Source organism: Echeneis naucrates, chromosome 9 (assembly GCF_900963305.1).
Source record: "Echeneis naucrates chromosome 9, fEcheNa1.1, whole genome shotgun sequence".
NCBI lineage: Eukaryota > Metazoa > Chordata > Actinopteri > Carangiformes > Echeneidae > Echeneis > Echeneis naucrates.
In genome coordinates this window covers 12,712,469-12,729,272 of record NC_042519.1, presented here as the reverse complement: position 1 = coordinate 12,729,272, position 16,804 = coordinate 12,712,469, and the positions used below count along the sequence as shown (strand labels likewise).

Here is a 16,804-nt window from a genome sequence, read left to right as displayed (position 1 = left end):
AACCCTGTGATTTGGAAAAAGAGCGCAGAGAGCAAACAGTGTGTGTGTGTGTGTGTTTGTATTTGTTCTCCTTCCATCCATGCTGCCCTGCTTCCTGTCTTGAACACTTCTTGGCACCTCTGTACTTGAAGACATTTGTGGGTTTCCTTACAAGTACAAACACCTACACGTTGGTGCCAACAAAACCTCAGCTCTAATTGTTGTCTCACTCCCACTACATGTTTGTTTTTCCTTTTTACTTTTGTCTTTCAGGACATGCCATCTTATTTTGAAATGATCAGAATCCATCTTGATTTTTCATAGAATATGTTGCTTTTTTAAGCAGCCCATCCCTCACACAAAAGTCAAACAATGAACAGCAAAAAGTCTGTCTGTAAAGAGACAGATTGATCAAATAAGATATAAATAAACTGTGTACATTTACAGAAGAGATTTTATAAACAGCAAAGAAATTGATTACTATGCACCCTATGTTTAATTGTGTGAAGTGTGTTTTTCAGTCACCTACACCTCGATTCTGTGCCATTTCACATCCCTGTCTTAATTGGCCATATGTGCTTGTGCTTCTGTCCACATCGTCACTCCACTTGGGAAGTGATTAGGACAAACCTGCTGCCCAGTGCAACTGTGGGGAATTTACTACAGCTACCAGCACCAGTGCAATATGTACAGACTGGGCAGACTGGGCAGATTGTACAGGCCACAGTAAGGTCAATCTGCATGCGCATGTATTTCAAATGCACATGGGTTAGGGTGTATGTGTGTGTACGTGTGTGTGCATACGCATGCTAACATGGGATTTCAGGGCTTTGACAGCTTAATTAACTAGATCCAGGCAAGTGACATCAAGACCTAATTAACCACGGTGACATAACTGGGTCACCATCGACAACCATCCCATACTGCTGTTCTAAAGGACACCTAAAGGTTTGGAGTTAAGTTAAAGCTGTTTCTCTGAGCTATTTCTAAGTTGTTAGTTCACTAATTTGTCCTGAAATTGATAAAATTGAAATTAAATTTTACTACACAGGAAGCACAAAACCATACAAATGAGTCCGATGGCGATTTACAGACCAGTTGCTGGCATAAGGGCTTAACCATCTTACCTTTAAGGCTACTAAGAATATACTATACATCCATATTGCTTAGGTAATTGAAATATATATGTGTGAATGTGTGTATCATCAATAATCTAGTGAATGGTGAAAGATAAAAGCCAAAAAAGGAATAATCAAATGCATGGATAGCAGCAGGGAATCCTCCATGGTATGAAGACGAAGTAGGACTTAGAATATGTATTCTTGAAAGAGTCGTACCACTAGGAATTAAAATCTAGTTGGGCATTGAGGAAGAGGCACGTACAGTATATAAGAGAAAGAATCCCCAATGTGCAGTGAAATGTGAGGAATAGCAGAGCACTCTCCAAGGTGTCCCACACAGACAGAACTGGGACACAGGAGGACACACAGTTGGACCAGGACAGGTCTACTGAGGCCTATTTATAACCTACTACTCCACTGCACGTTGGCACACTTTCACTGAATGATGCATAGCATGCACATATGATACATCAGTATTATTCTACATACCTGTGACTTGCGCTTGCAAACGTGACTGTACATATAATATGCTAGCAATACATAATTTCTGCAAGATTCAGCACATGTGTCTTGCAAGAAAAAGAAATAAGTTGTTGGTACAGTTTGTCCTTGTACTCTCAGACAAAGTCACAAAGTTAATGGTTCCTCTTTGCAATGTAAGCTTTATGAAAAATGGAAAGATGATGACATAAAGAAAAAAAAGAGAAGAGGGTAAGAACGAACTAGTAGAGGAAAGTCAGTAAAAAAGAAGCAAAACAAGGAAGTTGCTCAGCGCTAAAAGAGGTCGCAGATGTGCTGAACTGAAAGCTCACTGAAAGCTAGCTTCTCTAGGGTGCACCTACACACACAGACACAGACACATACACACACACACACACACACACTGCTCCCCTGAGATTTAACACAGGTGCAGATGCTTCACAGTGATCTATTAGACTCCCCCTCTCATGTCAACATTCAAGAATGGAGAGAGACTGAGAGAGGGAAAGATGGATGGGGAACAATCTCAAGAGAGGGTTGCATCGAGAGAAGGTATTTCCAAGGCAACAGTGAAGGAGGGAGGGCTAGAGAGAGGAGGGATACAGAGTTAGGGAGGCAATGAATATGGTGGAGGAGGATGAGGAACTAGAGAGTGCAGGCGAGGAGCAGATATCTGTGGGTGATCCATTAAAACCAACCTGACAATGTCAACAAATGGGGAGGGAAGAGAGGGAGCCCATGAAGGGAAAAGAGAGGGAGAGAGAGACGAAGGGAGGAATTTCCATACCATGTCAATAATTAGGGAAAGAAAGATGTGAGGAAGCAGAAGGACACTGAGGTGGTGAATGGAGAGAAAAGGGAGGTAAGAGACTGGAGAAGATATACTGAGGCAATCCATTAGGCTCAACACTTGTGAAAACAAGAGGATGAAAAAAAAGTAATGTGAGGAATGCAGCACAGGGAAATAAGGAAAAGAGAAATTAGCAAAGGACAGGAGGAAGTTGATGAGGGTAATATTTTATCCCCCAATCCTCGTGTTGAAACACAAAGTGTGTGTGTGTGTGTGTGTGTGTGTGTGTGTGTGTGTGTGTGTGTGTGTCTACTGTCAAAGAACCAGGCATTGCATAGTCTACGGATGGCTTTGTGGGGTTGCCCTTTAGTGAAACTTACCAAGTTCATGGAGGTGCACGACACAAGACCAGTGAGTAAATGTAGTTTAAAAAATGTAAGAAATGTATGCTTGTGGTTTATAAGCCCTTCTCGTGGATTCATATTTTGCCCTCTGAGACAGATGGTGCAAGTAGTTGGGGAAAAAATACATAAATAAATCTGTGCTGAAAATGAAGAAAGCAGAGACAGAGGCCACAGACTGGGAAGTTCAGGCTTGATGAAAAACTGCACACAAGATAAAGAGCAATGAAACGCTTCAGGTGTGGCAGGGCAGAGTGGGAATCCAAGGGCAGAGAAAATGAATTTAATTAAACCCCAATCATTCTAACTATGTCCTGACAGACAGTTAAATAACATCAAGTTGCCAGGTGAAAAATACAACGCAGCCAGCAAGCAGGATCATGGTTTAAGCTGCTTAGCAAAATGTAAAAAAGGTATGGAAGAGGAATATAGACAGCCAGAAAAGATATGAGGTAAGTGCATTCAGATTAAGCCTAATTACTTTTTGATCAATTTGGTTTAAAAATATGGTCTGTTTACACTTAGTTACACTTTAAGGGTACTGAAATATTTTTGAATTACCTTTGAATGACCTTACTGTAACAAACTATCATGCAAACAGGAGAATTATGGATCACTGAGTTCACAGCCAACATCATACCAAAAGTTTATTACAGTGAGCTGGAAATCTTAAGCTTTGGAGTCAGAGAGAGGGAAGGAGGCATTTGGACAACTAGGAGAAAGGAAAGAAGATAATTTGACACCTGAAGCTCAGGGAGCACTTCTATTCCCCAGCTACCAGGTTAGGGTGACGGCCTCACGTGAAAATGCCATCTGTGACCAGTCAGTGAAGCACAAGGGGAATAACATTGGAAATAACTATTTGTGAAATTAAACATATTTTTTTCCCTCAATTCAGCGTTTACTGAATTTGAGCATAGTAAACAAGTAAAAAAGGAATGAACAGAAAAAAAAACTGCGGTAATGAACAAACATGCTAAACAGAAAACCACTCAGAGGTCCAAGGGTAAAAATGTCTGGGGAATGTGATAGCAGGAGGGCTAGAGAGTGACAGAAATTACAGAAATGACAGTTTTGGGTGAGAGTGTTGAGGGATGGAGAGTTGAAATGAAACCCTGGGCTCAAATCATTAGAGGAAGAGGCAAGACGAAAAAACATCCAAATCCACTCAACAGCTCAAACGCGTCAGGGCAACATTTCCCCAAACAGCCGCTGAGCCACCAACAGCTGGGATCAGAATCAACACCTCAAATACCAAGGCGCAAAAGTTCTAAAGAGAAACACTTTTGACAAGACAGAGGAACTTAGAGTGAAGTAATTAAAAGATTAAACCTGTTCTCTTTACTGTTCTCATCGCACTTGCTGTACTTTCTGTTGCCGCCTAATGTGCACGCACAGGAAATCACGAGGCAAGATTTGTTCTGCATGCACGTACGCACACACACACACACACACACACTTCATAAGAGCTATATAGAATCTGGTACAACTGTCAAATGGCTGATGTATTAAAGGATGGGAGTTCATTTAAAAGCAAAAAAAAAAAAAAAAAAAAAAAAAAAAAAAAAACCACAAAAGGGGATTATCACCTAATATATCTGATTAACTCCAGATTTCCGAATACTGTGATAATTTGGGTTAGGGTTAGGGCTGGCATAACTACTACACTCTGAATAAAAATTGAGTATCCTTGAGTCTTTTAAAGCAGTGTGTTTGCCTGACTGACTTTTGGTAGTTGCTGTGAGCCAGTGTTGAAATGATTGACAGGTTGTTAAATTATAGAACAGCCATGTGCATGGTTACGGGTCAGTGCGGTGGAAGTGTTGAAGCCCTCTGTATCTGCGTCCCTGTTGCTTTCTTTATTTCTCTGGACAGTGATGTATTTAGCCTTTCCTGCTGAACCATCCACTAAGTACTTTAACATCACTAATGGGAACAGCCGAAGACGCATATAGGAGGAGGGAGAGAAAGAAAGGTGAATGGCAGAAAGTATATATATATATAGAGGAGGCAAGGGAGCGGTAAAGGGAGAGAAATACAAAAGGAAGTTACAGTGGGGATAGAAAGAGAGCAGACTGCAGGACGCAGACTGCTTCAGAGAGTTTGAGAAGTTCAACATTATGACCTAAGAACACCAATGATGTTTAACTCATGCGGGTGACTGATTTTCCAGTTGCTCGCTGCTTATGCCTCAGCTTTTTCCCCCCGCAGACAGTCACTGTGTTTGTACTGTAATTCCAGAAAACAATTACTAATTTCTTGAGGTTATGCACACGACCCCAAGTAATTGGATTTTACATTTATAGAATCAGCAGTGGCAGCAACTTTTTGCGAATGCTACAAAAACAAAGTAGAGTGTGTATGTAAATACATTCATATACGGTATACATCCTGTTAATTAATGGGAAGTAACAATGTCAGTGCTTTCATGATACATTGTTGTGTACGTACATGGATATTTATGTGTATGTTAGTGTGTGTGTGTGTGTGTGTGTGTGTGTGTGTGTGTGTGTGTGTGTGTGTGTGCGCGTGTGTGTGTGTGAAACTGGTTCACGCTATACTGTAGGAGTGCTGATGACACTCCATAATCATTAAAGCATGAAGAGGCTCTGAGCTGATTGGGGGCATGCTAATCCTTTTTAATTGACTCTCCAGCTCTCCAGTGTTATTAAAACCACCCAATAACAAAATCAGCTTTGCTTTATTAGCCGGGTCAGATGAACTATCGGAGACCTCCCTGTCAGATAGTGTATCATTTTGTGGAAGGATGTAAAGGCTGAAGTGTGATCTCGGTGAATGAACGACAAAATGAACACACAGAAAACAGAAAAAGGTTGTACTTCTGTTGGAAGGTTTTTGTATTAAACAACTGCCCCCTTTGAATGACATGTATGAGTCATGGTCAATGATGAATTTCAGCACAAGTGCAGGAAACTAAGGTGAATGAGGTGAGCAGCATACTTGACTTTGGTACGAAAGTGAAAGAAAGTAATTTCTCATCTCAGCTGAATAACAAATTATATTTTGCAAAACATTTAACCCATGAAAATGATTTTCCTCCAAAAATATTGAGAAAAAATGATTGCCTAACTTTTGACTAATATGAAATATCTAAAATTATTCAAATTTTTTCTGCTGCACAAGTATCACAAATACCTGCCTACATGCTATAGGTACAAATGTTTGTATGAAAAAAGTGGAAATAACATTTTACTGTAATAAAGCTGAATAGGGTCAGGCACTGGAAATAACCAAATAATCAAAAAGCAAGAAACAATGCAACACTGAGAGAGAGAGAGTGTTTTACATATAGCTGTGCATTCAACTGTGGGAAGTGATTTTGGAGTTTTTACTTCTGAACAGACAGCAAACACCACCACGAGCACCACATTCTCTCTTAATGTCTCCATAGAGATCTACAGTCGCATCTCTATCACGAAGTGCAGTGTATCTGCCTCTGCCAGGTCACACTTAAGTAGACTATACAGCCATTTACCTGTGAGAGAATTATGCCTCTGAAATCAGCAAAGCATCGATAGCATCAAGTGTGATGTGCAATACAATTCCAGGATGTAAGCAGTGTTGTGGTTACAACTCAGCAGAAACATGCTCATATTTGATTTCATACATCGTGTTAACCAGAGGGCTGCATCATAGAAATTCTACAGTCCGACAGCTGAGGATCACACATTATTGCATATTCTCTGCTACATAAAGATAGCCCAAGTTTTATCTGATCATCTTCTGTTATCAATACAGTCAGATTTAAAACACTATTAATTGCACTGGCAATAACCTCCTTCGGTAACTCACTGAAGACTACTTAAATGAATAGTCATGTAAGTGAAAAGCAATTAATTGGTAGCAATTATTCAAAGCCCTGGCTTATTAAACTTTTTCAGCCTTGGTCCCAAATGAGGAATTTACTGTCCCAATTGCTCTGGCAGTTAAGAAAATGAAATTATATTACAATTCGTGCCAGCAGTTGGACAGAGAACAATTTCAAGCTAAATCGTTTCTTAGATGAGTTTCTAATTTGTTCATTGTATTACATTAATATACATATATAAGAATACACTGACAGCGTTACAGGCTCATGTGCACAACTCTACAAATTTTCTTGTAATCCTAAAAGACTTACAAGGACTAACAACATATAAAACTTGACGGAACGAAACTGAGTTTTGTTATTTGACACCGTCACACCCGGCGTCAAAACACTGTGTCCATTCATCCGCGACAACACTGTCAGGACTGCCAAGGGCAGCGCGGGTAGCTGCTTGACAATGCAGTACGCTCTGCACTGCCATGTCACCATCAATCGACAGCTTTGTCTCTGAGCTATGTCAAGAAAGACAGGGGGCGTGAAGAAGACTGAGAGGCAGCGACAGTGACAGAAAGAGAAAGTGGAAAAATAGAGGGAGAGGAGTTAAGAGAAGGAAGTGAGAAAAATTAAGATGAGTAACATGAAGGTAGATCATGAGGGACAGCAAATATGTATTAATCCAGAAGAATAGAGTTCAGGGTCAACATTTCAACACCAGCACATGTGGGATGTTTACATGCCGGGAAGACATTAAAAAGGAATGTAAATGCAGACCGTCATGTAGTTTTTGCCAACATCTTTGATTAGTAATGAGAGGGGAGAAAGGAGGCCCTCCTAATTCAGGAGGTGTGGAGAGAAACACCCTAATTATGTCTACCCATACTTCTTAGTCAAGCACCCACTCAACCCATCAACATACCACACACCCAAAGAACAAAGCTGTTGCAGTGAAAAGACTCAAACCTCAGGCCACATACAGCTTAAACTATACATGATGATTGGCCTGGATACTTCCTGTCCCGTCTGAGGAGAAGTGGAAATAATACAGGTTAAGAAACAAAACACAGGGCAGCTATCAGTAATTAGATGCTTCTCTGTTTGAGTTTTGATTGATAGTTTCCTCAAATGGCCGAGGTGGTTGAATATACTGTAACTGCAAGCAAAGACAGTCATGGCAAGGGCTGAAATAGCAACCCCCCCGTGTGAGAGAGCCAAAATGTAGGTTTTGTGTTTGTATAACAAGCAGTTCCAGATATATTTTGCCAACATTGCATGCACCCTGGAAACAGCGTTATATGAATAAATGAAGAAAAGCAGAGAGCAAGAAAAAACCGAGGAGTAAAGAAAACTTTCCTTTATGTTTTCTGCAAATATTTTTGAGTCTAGACAGAACCATTGATTATAACCGAATGGTACTGAAGTGAGAAAATGAAGAAAAGATCCATTGATTTTATGACTGTATAACTGTAAAGACACACACACACACAGGTCAAAAAAATAAAATACTTATGAAATTTGAGAGCTTCTGAAATTGAAAATTCACATTTGGGATGCAATTCTGCATAGCCTGTTGGCCTGGGAGAGAGATCTGACTAATGCCTGAATTTACTGACATGGCTTATTGCTGGATGAACAGCCTCCCAAGGCTCCTAAAATCACATCTTAGACTAGATATACATGTTTTTTTCCCTAACTCTCCTTGTGTGTATATAAGAGTGTGACATTATATTTTAGAGGTGAAGAGGCAAAGACCCTCAAAGGAGATACTATATGAGTGTTTATGCATGTGTCTGCATGCAAACATCATTAGATAATGATCATAATCCCTCTCTACATTGCCAATGTGCACATACAACGCATTTACAACCGAAACAACACAAAGGCTGCACCTCATCATCTGTCCCATTTGTAAATTACTTTGTAGTTGATAGACCATCGCAACATCATTTTAATAATCTTAACACCATTTCCATAATTCACCTAGGTAGTAGGAATAAAAAAGAGATTGCTGACTAATCTGTGGATTACGGTGATGATTTCTGACAGAGGTTGAGGATAAAGGTAAAATGTGATGGGAGATGAGCCGTGGGCTTACTATCCCAGCTCAAAGAGGATTAAGGTAAGGATCTATTGGGGAAGCAGCATTACATAAATTGTTTTGTGCACAGACACACACACAAACATACTCACACAGATACACACACTGTATACACATGTGGTTGTCTAAGGATGGGCTGGGATGAAAATGGCTTTAATCCTTATGCTGCTGTGGACCCAACATTTTGCAAAGCTAAGGAAAGCTCTTGTTCTTCATTTGACATTAAAGATCTATAGAACTTTTCTATTCACACACGGTTAAATTCTTTTTATTCAGGAATACACAATCTCTAAAAAGGCCATTCTTAATGTCAAAGAGTTTCATAGACAGACTTTATCCTTTAGTATTTAAGAAAAATGTTTTAAAGCTGAGAAATAAGTTCCAATGAGATCTGGAACCAGTTAAAAACTAAAAGAATTCAATAAATCTGCTTCTATCTCTAGACAGAAGAAAACTGCTTGTGCTTTTTGTCAGTCATCCTCACTGTGCATTTAAGGCACGCCACGGGAACAATATTATAACCTCCAGACAGAATCTGCCGGTTAACGTCATCGTATGACACATTAACAAAAGTGACTTCAGGGACAGATATTCACTGAGAGTATGTGTATGTGTGTGTTGTTCACTAAACTGCGTGAGTGTGACAGTGAGGTAGCAGTTAGAATTTTGGCTACGTCACATCAGTGATTCCTTCTGACAGAAAAGGCGGTGATAATTTGCATCATACAGCAAGACGCACCCATATATGGAAACTCACACAGGGGCATGCACACACATGCATTCACCTCTCTCACACACACACACACACACAAATAAAAACATTTGGTTTTATGCCACACTGGTTAACACAAAGTCACTCACAAAAGATGATGTCTTTGGTCACTCCAGAAGAAGGTAGAGGCAAAATATGGGTGTGTTTGTGTGTGTGTGTGCGCGCTTGTGGGCGGGACAGAGATAGACTGGAAATGAATGTAAGGATGGTGTGTATGTTCTGCCTGAGGCTACATATCTTTCTTCACCTGCTGCTTCTGATCAGCTACATGAGAGCAACCTTGGAGTTGGCTGTTCGATGTGCGTCTTGCTCAAGGAAACTTAAACAGGGCAGATATCACCAAGTGCTGGCTGATATGAAGCTTGGAGCGTCGATCCGCATCTCATATTTGAAGGACAATCTCCCCATGACACCCTGTTGCAATGAAATGTTGTTAGTAATTTACTGCCCTGTATCTATCATAAAATATTCCATCTCCATAAACCATTTCATATAATTTATGATCTGAAGTGAAAGGCTTCACTCACACAGGAATATATAGGTTGATCATAAGCCGTTATCCAAGTGGATAACGTGCCCTAATTTAGCGTGTGGATTGAGTGGTTAAGAATGTGACAGCAACTTGACCAGCCTCCAGACACATATCCAGTTACTGTCTGACTTTCTGCATGTTTGTGTGTTGTGTGTGTGTGTGTGTGTTAGGATTAGACACGTGGTGGGCCTGTCACCACACACTGATGTGTTTATTTCACTGCAGCTGGGGTAATCACTCACACACAGAGACAGACGCAGACAGGCAAACACACAAATATTCAAATAGACACTCACTCACACTCACATAACACACACACACAAATCCTCAAAGCCACCTGTTATACGCAGTCTCTGGGGTCACTCCTACTCTTTGGGTTTTAAAGATGGAGTATATTTTTGCTGTCAAGCTGATGCCTGTAAGTCCAAATGCACTTCACAACATTTGTGGGGAAAATTACACAAGTGGACTTTCTCAGATCAAAATTTCACATAGCTGCTTGGCTTAAACTGAGTTTATTAATTACTATGGGAGACTCCACTATCTATATGAAGTAAGTAAGACCTTGGGCCACAAACATTGCTTCATTAGTTTATTGAAGAGTAATAAAAAGTAATAAAAAACAACAACAACAAAAAAAATAAACAGGCTAAGCAAAGTTTAAATCAATGAAAAACTGTGTGCTGTTCATTGAAAGTGAGGAACTCCTGCAAGTTCTCTATGTGCATAGACACTTTCCTGTTGAACGGCTGAACCCTCCCAGCTGAATCCCATGGACTTTCTTCAGCTTTTAAAAACTTTCTATCATGGTCTAAAAAGAGATTTAGATGTTTTCACAGGCTTTCACAATGTCTGAAATTGTGCCTTTCAAAGGGTTTAAATATAAAGAAAAAAGCATCTAGGGAGAGAGAACTTACTAATGGCAAGAGCAGCATTGTTAGAGGAAATAAAAAAATAAATAATATTTCTTATTGCAATGTCAAATTCGTTTGACCCCAACTACTCAAGGCCAACAGTTGTACAGACGTCAAAATGATTGTTGGCCAACCTGTCCCTTAGTGTACCTCTTACCCTGGGTTACTGTGTGTGTATTTGTGCGTTTATGTTTGTATTTTCATGTGTCTAGGCTGCATATGTATGTGTGTCCTTGTAAATGTATGAATAAGCATCTATGTAGTTCTGTTATCATGATTATGTATACATGTGGACATCTGAATATGGAGGTTAAAATGAGTGTGAATGTCTGGGTGTGTTTGTGTTTTGACAGTAAAGGCTTTGGCGTGGCATGTTGAGAGCCACGTGATGCCATCTGGGCATTACGATGTCAGTGTCACATATCAGGGCACCGGCCCTATCACACTGAACTTTACAACAGTCATCAGCTAGTCAACAGGGCAATTACAACCATTTAAATAAATAAATAAATAAATACAATTCTAAGGGTTCGTAAGATAACAACATCTGTCAATCACCCCCCCCCCCCAAAAAAAAAAAAAGAAAAGAAAAAAAAAAAAGAGAAGAGTTTGTGTATGTATGTACAAGCTAGGAAAAGATAGAGGAATTAGATAATGTGAATGGGCTTGATAAGAACAAAGGAACATGACGTTGGAAGAGATTAAAAAAAAAAAAAAGATATTCAGGGCTTCACCCTGAGGTCTTTGGCAAGTTTTAAACCTAAATCCCTCTAATCAGCTTCGGCAGACAGGGGAGACAGACCAATCCATTTGCCCTGAGATCCCATTATGACAGGAGGGAGGAATGGAAAAGATGGCAAATTGAACGGAGTGGAAAAATAGCTGAGTGTCTGTGCACTAGTGTGTGTGTCTATACATAGTTGATGAGTCTACCTGTGTGCATGAATGTGGTTTGCTCAAACAGGTGTCAAAATAGCACACACTAAGAAAGCAGATAAGGCAGGAGGAGTAATGATTAATCCAAGAGCCTCTATGTTTATGGCAGAAAGCCTCTTCAGCTCCCACTGTTGAGCTGATGACACGATTCAACCTGTTTATTTGGTTTACTCCAAAATGAAAGGCGGTTTCTGGAAGGGAATGAACATCACTGTTATTCCCCACTACTCCAGTCTCATACTCCTTCTGCTCCCCCTTTCATCACTGCCATTTCCCCCACACACTCTCCCTCCCTTTGTATGCTGGTCTTTCTGAGTGCCTTCATTGCCGCCTCTCCTTCACTTTGCCCCCCCACCTCCCCTACCTCCCCTCAGGGGAGCTGTGTACTTAGGTGCAATTGAAAACGACTATCAAATCCTGAGGAGCGAACCCTGATTCAGAGACTCCTTATCCTGACGAACAGCTCTCTCTCTCTCTCCAAATACTGCGCTACTCTTCCCCAGTGACCAACTAAATGAAATTATGTCTTTTTATCCATTCAGGTGGGAACGCAGCCAGATGAAACCAATAAAGTAAAAAACAATCTGAATTGTAAATGACATTCTTCACAGTAGCTGAGGCCCTTGGGGAGCGGAAGCAACATGTGTGGCTCTTCCAAAGTAGATGTTTAACGTGCAACATGTTTAATGAGTGTATAATATGTCAATGTGTCGACAAATGCACCTAAGGCATAAAGTATTACCTTACATTAAGGTGTGTAGTCTGTGGTAGTCTGAGTATGTTTACCACACTTGCATTCATATGCATATACTTGAATTTCACACCTGCTTAAATTACTAACATGTGGCAATGTCTGACCTAGAATGCCCTTGTGCAAGGCAGTTAAATTTACTGCTTTCATATGTAATAGTGTTTTGGGTTCCCACTGCAACTGTGTACATTTCTGTTCAGTTTGCAACAACATACCAGTTTACATGACAGCATTTTTCAGTCTTTTGAAAAAAAAAAAAAAAAAAATTAAAATAAAATAAATAAATTAAAAAAATGCAGGAAATAAAATTCTTCATGATTCCCATTTGTTTCTGCAAAGCTCAGGAACGACAGGTAAGCAAGCAATGGAAATATACTGCATTATACTAGTATATGAGTCTGTGGTTGCTGAAGTTTATGTAATTTGTGCTGCAAATGAAATAGGCTCAAATATGGACACAAATTGTGACGTTTACGTTTAAACTTTGGATCTTAGAATCAGTTTTACCTGCAGCAGAGCATACAACAGACAGAGGACTCTGTGACAATTAAAACAGTCTGTATTGCCTTATATTTATGTAAAAAACTTAAGACAAAGGTCATTGATTTGAATTCAACTGTGAATTCATCTAAATTATGTTCATTTTGACATATTATGTCAAATTTTTTATTAATATTTCAAATGGCTTTTTAACAAATTTTGTTGGTGAGGTCAACAAACATGCAAAGCTCCAAAAGCGTGCCCAACGGCTCCAGTCTGCTGTCTGTTATTTCACAGTTCCAGGCAATTTCCAGGCAAGGTACTCTGGAGTTATTTCCACTTGGTCATTTCTATTTTTCTATTATTTTTTTCTTTACATCATCTGCTGTGTTCCTTCACTCACTCCCCCTTCAAGCTCCAACAGTCCTCTCTCTTCATCTCACATCCTACTTTTTACTCACCTCAGGTGGAGGTCAGAGATAATGTGGTACATACCTCAGCAGCCGGTATGCCCTCTGGAGGGCGGCACTGCAACAGCACTTCCTGTTCGAGGGACACTTCTTTTCCAAGAGGTTCCTGTTCAAATGACTTCTTCAGGTCTGAGAGGGCAAATAGAGACAAGAAGGTAAGACACGATAGGTTATAATGTGAACTAGAGAACTTCTCACATCAGTTTTGGGAAAAATTTGAAATGCATTGCTTGATTTCAGTGCATTTTTAAGTGTGTGTGACAAAGTGGGTAAGAATACACCATTTGGCCCTACTTTTACCATCAATGCCACGTAGCTTACCGATTTAACCATGCTTGTTAATTGTTTGTTCAGCATTAATCATTAATTTGCAGATACTTACTTTCCCTGGATCGTTTGTAGTTTGCATCACATATAGTTAAAGTTCACATTTCAGTAACATCTATGGTTAAAGAAAAACACTGACAAATATCATTTGTAATTAATTTAGTTTTTTTTTTTGTTTGTTTGTTTTGCATGTATTGTAAGAATGCTACTTACCATACCAACCATGTGCTCCAAAGATAAAAGGAGGAATTCGGATTTGTTTATGAATGGTTGTGAGTGAGTTACACTGTAAGTAATGGAAAAAAGTTCCCCTTGGAACTTGGTGAGAGTGTTTTAAATTTCTCTCTCACCTGTGTTATATCCCTGCAGCAATGGTACAGTCCAGTTGTCTCTCATGGACTGCTGATGGAAGGGCTATTCATACAGTTGCTTTTTAGCTGTAAGGGGGGGTTAGAACATCAGTGTGTAGCTGTGTGCACATGATGAGTTAATTTAAGTTGAGTTTTGATCAGTTAAGTTTTTTGTTGTTGTTGTTGTTACATGTGTAGCATGGTGCCACTTTTTGTAAATAAACCACCTTGTGATATCTGAACAAGGTTTCCTGTGTCTGCCTCCTACCAAATGACCAGCCACTCTGGCCAGGCCGCATCCCAGTCTGGTATGATGAAATGATTTCTATCTCCAAACATACAGTTAACAAGACTCTACTCATAGTGAGACATTGTACTGTTACATGACGCACAAAGGCAATGTGTTGAGAGAGAGAGTCTCAATGGGAAGTGGAGGTGGCCATTTTGCAGATCATGCCATGATTCAGCTGTTAGGGAGCCCATTTTGGAGACGATGTCATGTCAGTGCAAATCGGGCTCATTACCTTACTTCCATGGCAACAATAACACCGTAATTATGGAGCTGATGGCTGAAGTCAGCCATGCATATGTTGACTTCTCCCACCCTCCTGTCATTTTAGCAATGTACACAACAAGGAAAAACACTTAGCTGTATATTCTTAGACTCAACTACTGCTTGCACTGAAGTACGCATGCACACGTACATTTATACACGCGTGCACACAGCTGATCGAGCAACTAAGTGCTCCAGTTGTTTCACACGCTAAACACTGGCAGCTTTGTTGCATGCCTGCCCCTCAATTTCTATGCACAATATTTAACCTTGCATTCATTCCATATAGACTTGCCAGAGTCCGGGGATCTCAACCGGGCCAAAGACAATAAATGATTCACACTAATGGTCCACATGCTGTGATAAATGACAGCATTACAAAGCAGCGTGGAATGCACAGCCATTTCTTTCATTGAATGTTTCGGAGAGGCTCAGCTGTTTTCATTTTGAGGAAAAATTGCTCAGAGTAGCAGACTTAAAGACAATTAACCAGACGTTTAAATAAGAACAACAGCAGACGGAAGGCAAAACAGAGGGGGATGGAGAGAAGGCGTCAAATGATGTGAATGGAAATACAAAAATCCGTGTGTGTGGGTGGATGGATGAATGGACAGATGAAGGACAGTTTTGTTTAACTGATCATCATCCTGAATACATTTTTCTGCAGCTTCGTCTCTCACTGCCACTTTTCCCTGCGTAGCTCAACACAATACCCTACATTGTATTCAATGAGAGCGTTTCACAAGTTTTCAACTGCTCAGCTCTTTTCTTTTTTTTTTCTTTAACTTTCTTTGTGTGTTCTTTTACTACAGCATTTTCTAAACTTTTTTTGCCGGTCCTTTTTCATCAGCAGGTATACCTTTTCCTATCTTAATTGAATACATTTAATATAGAGTTAAATCGACAGAGTTAATAAATAGAGTTAAAAATGAATTCACAGCCTTTGTATTAGCCTGCCTTCTCTTCTGTCTTACAGTATGTCTTAGGCATATCCTTTAATATTGGCAGCTGAGCTGAACACATGTTGAAATAATTGGCCTGCAGTAGAAAAAAACCCATAAAACCAACTGTAACTCTAGAGCAGTGGCAGTGTTGCTTGACTTAGCAGGTGACTTTATATATGGTGCTGATCAGATGGTGTTATAGATTTTTAACGAAGAACATATGGCCAACAGAAAACCACAAATCTGAATCAGGATATTCAAAATCTGACTTTGTACTTAAATATATTGCATGCCATTACAATATAGTGCAGAGGTTTTAAAAGATAGAATCAAAAGGTGTAGAAGACTGAGTTGACCAAGAGAGTGTCCACTCATACAAACTGGATAAAAATGACATCTGAAGACTGGAATGCATTTATTAGGTGCTAAAATAAAATTGGGTCTTAATTTCTGTGCAACTATTAATAACTTCATGTAAACACATGGATTTTGACATGTGCTCGGATGTTGGGGATGGACATGCAGCATGTTTGTGTTTCTCAAATGTCACAAACCTAATGTGGCTGTTATTGGTGCTGTTCATGCGCTCTTATCAGGTTTTAATAAATAGGACATTTTGATTTGATCTGGCACAAATACAGAGGTTTCAGTTTGAGAGTCACTTTGTGAGAAACTACTAAAACCACAGAGAAAACTTTTATCGGAGGACACTCTGTGTTTGTGTGTGCAATCTGTGTGAGTGTTATCCTCTTGTCCTTTCACTTTCCTAGTTCCCAGGTGTACTCTGAATCACCTTATCCGTCAGTGGTGGCGCACCATTGGTGGACATACACAGACACAGGCACTCACTTGACAGAACGTTTTTTGTGTTTGTTTGTTTGTTTGATGCTGAACCAATGTGGTCCTACTTACTCCCTTAGTATTTTATTAGAACAGTTACTTCGCAGTGGCCTACAGACATTGAGGGTGACGAAGTGAAAGCGAAGGAGAGGAGAAAGATGAGAAGCATAAAGACAGAGGAGGAAAAGGGGGGAGAGGTTGGCAGTATACAGCAGGACCACTTCACTCTCTCTTAATACC

At 39.9% G+C, this 16,804-nt stretch overlaps 1 protein-coding gene across 2 annotated transcripts in view; it reads right to left on the bottom strand.

The window, feature by feature from the left end:
- The window catches only part of unc5ca (unc-5 netrin receptor Ca), a 167,902-nt gene that overhangs the window by 45,526 nt on the left and 105,572 nt on the right, over positions 1 to 16,804 (bottom strand). For both annotated transcript variants that reach the window (XM_029510806.1, XM_029510807.1), the window contains exon 4: positions 13,576 to 13,679. In XM_029510806.1, coding sequence (XP_029366666.1) covers positions 13,576 to 13,679 — 104 coding nt within the window. The remainder of the gene's footprint in view (positions 1 to 13,575; positions 13,680 to 16,804) is intronic.